This window comes from Gymnogyps californianus, chromosome 4 (assembly GCF_018139145.2).
Source record: "Gymnogyps californianus isolate 813 chromosome 4, ASM1813914v2, whole genome shotgun sequence".
In the NCBI taxonomy this organism is placed as follows: domain Eukaryota; kingdom Metazoa; phylum Chordata; class Aves; order Accipitriformes; family Cathartidae; genus Gymnogyps; species Gymnogyps californianus.
Window position 1 is genome coordinate 30,652,487 of NC_059474.1, and position 8,993 is coordinate 30,661,479.

General features: G+C 46.4%; 1 protein-coding gene across 2 annotated transcripts in view; it reads right to left on the bottom strand.

Annotated features, from left to right (window-relative positions):
* The window catches only part of LNX1 (ligand of numb-protein X 1), a 70,206-nt gene extending 62,038 nt beyond the window's left edge, over positions 1-8,168 (bottom strand). Inside the window, exon 1 of one of the 2 annotated variants that reach the window (XM_050895417.1) lies at positions 7,713-8,168. In XM_050895417.1, the coding sequence (XP_050751374.1) occupies positions 7,713-8,098 (386 nt within the window). In that variant the 5' untranslated portion in view covers positions 8,099-8,168. Of the gene's footprint in view, positions 1-3,700; positions 3,793-7,712 lie in introns of those variants that run through there. The other variant, XM_050895419.1, reaches the window with a different exon arrangement.
* Between the last annotated feature and the right edge of the window lie 825 nt (positions 8,169-8,993).

Below are 8,993 nucleotides of genomic sequence, written 5' to 3' on the forward strand. Positions count from 1 at the left end.
GCACTCGACCTGTGCTGAGCACATGTGATGCCCGGCACCCTCCCGGGTGCTCGCTCAGTCAGCACAGCCACGTGCCAAAGGGGCATTAGGTTGGAAACCACCCCACGTTTTCCACGTGACTGAGGTCCTCAGAGGGACAAGGTGAGGTTATTCACTGCCTAGTCTTGCAACTTCCTTCCCCTCATAATTTTATTTCTAAGTAAGTGGCTCATTGAGCTCAAAGTGTAGAAAATCCTTCTATTGAGAAATACCCCGCTGCACAGGTCCTGCTTTGAAGTGAGAGGGATAGCGATAGAGGCTGGCATCCCTCAGTGTGCATGTCCCCCTGTGCCACCAGGTCCTCACCCCCAGGAGAGCCTCCTGCAGTGGCCACAGGCTGCCTCTCCATCCACAAACCTTGTTTTTAACCGGGGAGAATAACAAACCCCAACTCAAAAGAATGCTCGGGCAAGTGTTTCCTTTCTGAAGATATTGCAGATAACAAAGAAAGAGAGCAGATGCCTGTTGAAGCAGCTTTACAGGGATGTAAAGGAGAAGATGTGGACCCTAGACTGGGGTCTCCTTAAGACCCATGTAGACCCTTACGATGCCGAGAGCCATTGGGCTGGTGTGGCTACATCCCACCCCCTCCCAGAGGTTCCTCAAGGGGTACCTCACAGATTTCTCTTGTCTTTCTGCCAGGTGTTTCCATGGGCTTCCCCTCAGGAGAGAGCACCCTGGCTTACCATGGGCTGCTCTTCACGATTTGACTAAGAGCAAGGACAAGAAGAGCATCTGTGCTGAAATCTTTGCTGGGGGCAAGGGAGGGACAACAGGCAATGGCCAGGGAATTGGTTTTAGTGCAGGCGACAGTGTCAGGAGATATGTATTTGCTTGCTGAGAATACCTGTAATCAGACTGGTAACAGAAAACTAAAAACAGCAGCACCCAACATCTGTCCCATCAAGTGCCACTACAACACATCCACACACCTCTCTCTCCTACCCATGTGGCACCCAGTTGAATTGCAAAGGTTTGACGCAGCCTTTCCCCCGCTTCATTTCTCCTCTTTGACCTTCCTAAAATCTCCTCTGTATTTCTTAGACGGATTCCAGAGCCTACATCTCCAGACGGGCTTTGGGCTATACTGTAATCCCTATTCCCCAAGCTGCCCGTTCCATACTTAGGAAAAAAAATGCCCTCAAACTAAAGCAAACCCCGCCAGTGCAACACAAATAACCTAACCTTTGTTGAACGGGGTAGAAGGGAAGAGATGGGCTGTATGAACGGGAGGGCAGTGCGAATCCCAGCGCCCTTATTCTTCCTCTTGCGCCGGCATCAGTGATGGTAACCACATCCCCCACGGTCCTTCGGCTCTTCCCCTGCCACTCACACCCCTGCTGGCCCCATCCTCCTCCTCAGCTGGTATCTCTGGTGGCTGCCAGCCAACAAAATAATGAGTCCTGACTGGGGCCAGTATTTTTACTGGCCAGCAACCAAAGATAGTGTGATAACGAAAAAAAAAAATGTTTTCTGCCTATTACAGTCTAATTTCGAGCTGTGGGGAAGCCATCAGATATGCTACACACAGCAGTGGCTTTGCTGTTGCCTGTGGGGAAGGATTTATGAAGCTGCCTCTGTGAGGTTTGGGGCACAAAAGGGCTGGGGCAGTAAACCCGTGCACCCAGGTGCCAGGCTGTTCTGGACACCGGTGTCCGTGCTGTCCCACTCACAAAACTTTGCATGAAAAACATCCTGCATGCAAATGCCTGAGCAACTGAAGTAGCAACCTGTAGGTCATAACATTCGTATAAACTGATAAAACAGGACTGAAAACAGTATTTCTCTTTTTCTTTCAACTGCTGCTGTTAGAGAGGACCTTGAATACATCCCACAGATTAGTACGTCAGCGCCTTCTGTGGCATCCAGCAGCAGCCAGAGGCACCAAATACACGCGGAGGAGGAGAAGAAATTCCTGAAACGAGCTCAAACTGCCCGGCGCCCTTTTGGATTATGTCAGCCCCAGCAAATCCTGCTTCCCACTGCCCTGGCCAGAGATGGAGCAGTGCAGGAGGTCCTGAGCACCCACGCCTGGGCTCCAGGTAGCATCCAGGGCTGGGCACCGGGGAGGGGACGTGCACCTCCCATTGCTGACAACCGAAGATGCACGTCCAAGCCCCAGCCCACACCCACTCCATCAAGAATGACTGCCGACGTCCAGCAAGACTAACATCTCTGTGGGTTAGAAGGCTAAATAAATAAGAGATGAATAGCTATCGTACGTCGTAGCCCTTTACCCTGGGAGAATCAGTGAACCTGAATTCCCTAAGAAAAGCAAGTAGGCTGCGTCTGTGCCTGTGCTCTGATTAATCTCATCAGTTTGTTTTCCTGGAAACTAGATGTCCCAGATGCCATTGTTTCCATTATAAGTGTTCATCTGCTCTGTTTTGAGCTTGATTGCTCCTGTAGCCTGCTTGGCTTAACTGTGGTTTTGGTTTTTTTTAAATTAACATTCTTAAACAAAATGCTAGTAAATTACAATGAGGGCATATCTGCAACCCTCAACACCAGATTTGTTAAATGTTGAAAAACACCTATGGCATACTGAAATCCTGAGCTGTTGTACGCAGCGTGACTAAATTATTAATAGTTGCCATGCATATCACACAAGAATTTCAAAAGGGGACTTTGTGTTTCTGCAAAACACTGCTATTTTTGTCTGACAGTAGAGACAAAATAATCTGGAAATTAGTCTCATTGGTACTAATCATAACTGTTACTAAAATATTCCCACTGTAGGCACAATACAGTAATTTTTCATTTTTGAGCAGAATTAGCCATTTCATTCATTATCTCAAGGAAGATCTTAAGAGTTTTGTATTTCAACAATTTGTTAAAATACAAACAAAACATAATTAATTAAAACATACTGGATTTCTAGTCATAAAGGCCCTGTTAACTAGTACAACAACATTCAAGCACAAATTAAACTAGTATCATTTACAGATGATACCATAGAAAATTTGTTTTATGGGTTGGAAAGATCAGCTATGGGGTTGTTTGAGGTGGCTTTTTTTTAAAACATGAAGATATATGAACGGATTGCTACATTTAAATTTGCTTTACAGAGAAAATAACATTCTGCTGTGGGCAAAAACAGAAATACGGGAAATTTCTTTCCTGTCTCAAGTGAATTATTTCTGGTGAAAGGCTTCTCAGCGTTTTGCTACAGGCATGCAGCTTTACACACAGAACATTATGCATATACACACAGAGAGCGCTCTACCGGGGGTGTCTATCCTGATGCCCTCCTCTATGCCCAGCTCCCCTGCAAAGCTATTTGTGGAAAGTAAAGAAAAAACACAGCTTCAGAAATGGAAAAAAAAAAACCCAAACCCAACAATCATCGAAACCATCGGCACAGAAAAGCAAGTTGATAAGGAAAAAGGCAGCTTCACTCAGTATGTCTCAGCTGCTTCCAAAGCAGAAAGCAATGGGGACATACTGCTATTATTAGCCCTCCGGATGGGAAGCAGCTAGTTCGCAGCATGTTTTGAAGCCGTTGGCAAGACGTTGTGGGATTTTCTTCGCACGTATGCAAATGCACAGACACACAGGCAGACAGACAGACCCCCCAAAACACTCGTGGAGAGCCCCTTCCCGCCACTCGGGTGAGACAGACAGACAGAGACACAACGCCGGCGCAACTGTGTGTACTCACAGCTCGGAGTACAAGAAGTGCAGGTTGCCCACATTGTCTATGTAGTTTGCAGGACTTAGCCAAGGTAGGACCAGTAACAGGAGAGCCTTCATTTTCAGTGCAGGGCTGACACTGCTGCTAGGTTTCCTCCTTCCCACCGTCTCTCTGTGCTGGTGGGACACACAACGTGAAGCTTTTGTGCCAGCCAAGCCCCTTCTAAGCGAGCCTTTCCATTTCAACGCAATGGTAGCACATTATGAATCGAGCTTAAATCCTTTAAATGAAGCTACACTGCAAAAATCATTGACCTGTAAGAGGATTACTCGATCTGACTCTCGGATGGGTAGATGTGAGGGTTTAGGGACAGCACAGCGTGGTTGATGAGACAGTGACTTATGCTGCAGAGGAGAGCGATGCTCGGGGAAGAGACCTGCCTCCTGCAGGATTCAGAGTGGTTCTTCATAGGCAGCTGGTACGTTTACATCACTGCCCACAAGCAGATGGGTTACGAGCTGAACTGCATCACGGAAGGGTGTAGCTGTCTGACAAGGGGGGAAAAAAATACCCCCCGTGGAGTTTTGAAGCAGGCGATATCAGAAGACCACACCTTTTTAAAGTAAAACGCTGCAAAAGATCACAGCCAACTGCTGGCTGTTTGCATCTCAGTCTGATTGTGAGATGCATTGAGAATTCCCCAAATCCAGTCAGATGTTTTTGTGCAAACATAAATCATGTAATAATCCAAGGACATGTCTCTTCTTGGGTTTGGTTTTTGTTTTTTTTTTTTTTGAAGGATGCAGGAGTAAACATTTTAAATAAGGATTCTTTCAATGGGCTACTCCATGGTAACCGGTGTTTAAAAAAAAAATAAAGTTCTCTCATCAATTACAAAGCATAAAACAGCAAACTCACCTTGTCCCATCAGTGACCTCATCTCTGATCAGGGCAAACTTTCATTTTCTCTCTGAGAACCAGGATTGGTCCGAGCCTGAATCATGCAAGAAATGCGAGGACTGCCGACTGCCCTGGTGACTCTAGCGGAGTCTACTTTAATTTATTCACTGAGAACACAGATCACGTTCAGTCGAGATTTCAGATGGGCTCTGAGCTGTTCTTGCTACAGGCACAAGATTGTTTATGATTATTATTTTTTTTATTAGCGAAGTCTCATGCTTTCTCTCCCCTCTATTGATTCACCGGAGTTAAAGAGAACAGCGTCAGCTCAGTCTGCTCAATCTGTGCCAGGGCATGCCGGATCACAATGTCCTTCTCCTCTCCTGCCCTGCCATGAGTTGGAAGTGGGATGGCGAGAGAGGTTTCTGCATTTCTGAGAATTAAATTAGGCAGAGGCATAAGATAGATACCTTTGGTGATATTTAATTAATGCTGTGCTTAAAAAAATAAAGGGACTGCACAGTCTCTGCAAGCACAAGGTTGCAGAAGTCCCCCTTTAGGGGTCACTCAGAAAGCTCCCTCCTAATTCTTCCCTTGGTTGGGAATGCCAGTGAGGCTGTGCTACCCACCCCCTGGAAAGCTGAAACACTCAGCAGCAAAGGTTCCCCATGATTTCCTACTCCCCCACCTCTGCCCTTTGGCCTTAAGGTAACTCAGCCCCCCAAACCATCCCAAGGAAGGAAAATCCATGTCATGAGTGGCAAAGAAGAAACTGTCCAGCCTATGGAGCACTGCCTCGTACTGTGCTGCCTTAGAGGCTTTAGGGTTTGATGGGAAGGGAGACCACTGCTCCGTCTCTCCAGTCTCCTGCTCCCTGGGTTTGCAAAGCTGGGACTTGATGGGGGGAGCCTGACACAGGGGAGGAAGGACAGCAAGAGGCTGTGGGAACATGCTACTAAGCCAATTCTTCGTACCCCTAGTTGGGCTCAGGCCAAGTGAGCCAGAGGCATAGGATCTTGAAGATCCTGAGGGGAAAATCCAGGCCACAGACATTTGATAATAAGCACTGGAGTAAAACTTGCCAGGCTTTTACAGGACCAAATCATGGTTTACAACACTGCAATTCTGCAAGATATGTATGTGAAAGGTATCTTTACTGCTACCTTAAGGAGGAGAAACCAAGACACTGGAATGACTTGCACATGTCCACGTAGGAGAGTCGACACTAGAAATCAGGAATTGTGCTAGTTGTGTGGCTTCTGCGTAAAAAACAATGTTCCAATTTGCTTATTTATTGGGGGGGTTGGGGTGGGGTGTTCCTGCTAGTTTTATGGCTACAGCACCATCATCTCAAAAAAATGAAGACAAAAAGGAGGATCTAAATACATTAAAGGATCTAAAATACATTAAAGTCAGCTATATGTACAGCAAAGGGAAAGGGTATTTGCACTAGGGGCTCAAGATTTTGTGGTTGGAATCTGTAGAGAAACATAATCTCAGTGACAGCAGCTCACAGCAGACTGTCAGTCCCTTTACCTGCATTACTACTGAAATTAGTATTTGAGGCCTGTCAGAGAAGTACTGACCAAAGGCAGAAAATGATAAGTAACTTTGCTAATTTTTCCCCTTAGCAGCAGAAAGCTAACCTTGCAGAGCACCGCCGGCCTGGGCTGGAGGCTGCTGCCACTGCCTCTTACTCCATGAGCCATGAGACAGCAGCACCCTCAACAGGCAAAGCCAGATCCAGAACTGGGTGGGCTACCAAAGGGCACCCAAATCCACAAACACCAAGCCTCTAGCATGTGAAAAGTGGGCTCTTGACTTTTGCAAGGGATCAAGAAACCCTTTGCTAATGTTTTTTTTCAGTTTTAGTAGTGCAAAACGGTCACAGTTTTTGGTTGGTTAAACCACCATAACTTCAGTGAATAAATTCCTCATGAGAATCCAGGTGCTTCAGGAAATGAGATCTCCAGTTCAAATGGGGATGTGTTTGAATGGCAGGCTGCAGAGCCATTTCCAGTTATGGGCTTCAAGACCCTGAAGCCTGCAGCCATGTGAACACACCTCTGTGCTCTGGCTCACCAGCCTGCTCACCAGGGATGCTCTGACCCTCAGCATTACCATGTCTGTGCAGGAATGTGCCCCCAGCAGCAGTTTGGAGCCCTGCGCTGGTCACCCAGGGCTTCCTCCTCAATGCACAGGGAGAAGCACACACCTAGGAACATGACTCACACCTGCAAACCACAGGGGAAGTCATTTCACGGGACAACAGATACAGGCCACAAAAAAGGGCATTTCTTAGACCCCATCTCTCCTCAAATCCGAGGTGCTGTTACCTGGACTATGCCAAAGCATTTGTCTGCTGTCAGAAATCACAGCCCTGAATGTATCTCTTTACTCTTCTGCCTTCCTTTCAAAAGGCAGAAGATGCAAGACAAAAGCAGCAGCACGTGCTTTTACCCTGCAAAACAGAGGATCATTCATCATCAGTTCTCTCCTTGCAGAGGAACCAAACTGCTCCCTGGAGAGGTCTCTCCCGGAGGCAGGAGAGAGGGTGTCCTGCCCACCAGGAGAGGTAAGCCTGGAGGGGGAGTCCAGCCAGGGACCTCTTCCACACTGCGTCGCTCTGCGGGCCCCACGGTGCGGTGCACTGGGTAAGTGCTCACCTGGAAGAAAGGAGCGCTTGGCTCCAAAGACCAATACCAAACCAGAATATTTTCTGCTCTACTTCTCATATAGGTCATTTGCGATTCAAAAAAGGATTGAAGGAAGGGCAATTATAAAATCCTTAATGTACTACTAAAATATTTATGATAGCTCAGCTTCCCAAAACTCACAGATCTCTTCCGATGACTAAATACACACTTCCATTATGCAGCTAACCACAAGGTATCTGCCTAGAACTGCTAACAATAGTATGAAGTACCTTGAATGCATTTGATTCTAAAAAAAGAGCGAAATATCGTCGCATAAATAGACTAAATTCAGCTCTAAATTAACGATACTGTGGGTGTTCATTGGGAGTGAAATCAATAAATCTTTCTTTACAGTAACTGCCTATTTTAATCAGCATTAATTGAAGATATTTTTTCCTTTTCTTAAGAAAAAGAGAAAAAAAGGTCTATCAACAACAACTTACTGGTTTTGGAAATGCTGTTCGAGGTAACCGCGTTGCATGACCTCTGAGCAGTGTTCTGTGAAAGGGCAGCTAACCATTAGCTTGTCCAGGAGGTTATTCACTAGTATGCTGGACTTCCTGCACGTCTGGAGAATCACAAGCTTGCGGTCCATGGGGCAGAAGTCTTTTTCCACAAGGAAGTTCGTAAGGCAGGCTGTGCAGAAGGTGTGACCACAGAGCGTGTCTAACGGCTGAAGCAAAGGTTGCAGGCAGATGTGGCATATCAGATCATCATCTACTTCTTCAGTGTAGCTGTACAAGTGGTTTTCTTCCGGTAAATGCGCTTGGCCGCAGGCGACACAGAGTGGCGGGGAGCTATCCTCCATTTCTTCTTCTTTCTGGTTCATAATCAGAATTGATGCAATTCAAAAGAGGGCTGACGGGAATACCCGACCTGTTTTCTATACGTGAGAGACACAGCAAGGCTTGCGTGCCATCAGACCTGTGGGGAAGAAAGCCGAAGGGTTATGTTCTGGTTTGTTTTCTGTTACCGTACTTACAGTATGTATCTGGATATGAAGTACTCTAGCAGGTATTAGGGAAGGATGGCATCTTTGGGATGGGAAAGTGAAGCAAAGAAGGGGGCAGAAAAAAGAGAGAGAGTTAACTCCAGGGACTTCTTTTCTCTGAAATCTAGCTCAATTTACACAATTACTTGCATTGTAAAGAAAGCTATCAAAATAGGGAGAAATACTACAGGCATTTAATGGTTGAAAACCTTAAATTAGCATATAATTGCAGTTCCAGTCAGCTGATTTTGTGGTCACATTACTTCTGCTGGAAAAGCAACTTCGCGTGTAGGCAAACATTGCAAGACTGTGTGCAGAAATATAGGTAAGGATAATGGTTACTGCCCAAGCCATCTGCTCAGCACAGCAAGGGAGAGCAGCAACCTCACCTAACACACAGGAGCATACAGACACTGTGCGCGCAGCCAGGAGGACAATTTGGGTCATGAGGATTTAGAGCTTGGGACCCTCTAGACCATCCTCGTCCCACAGCAGCAATGGACCTGGGACCCTGCATTCAAAGCTTGTCTGCTTATCCCCCATGGCACTGCTCTGGATGCCTCAAGTCAAGCAGTTATAACCATCTGCACCAGCATAACCAGTTCAAAACTTCATTTTACTTCCCAAAGCACCAAATACCTCACACGCTGAAGTGAAGTCCACAACACGATGCCAAGTACTGTATCACTCAAAATTAGGCCTATTCCCTTCATAATTTGTATTATAGAAAGCC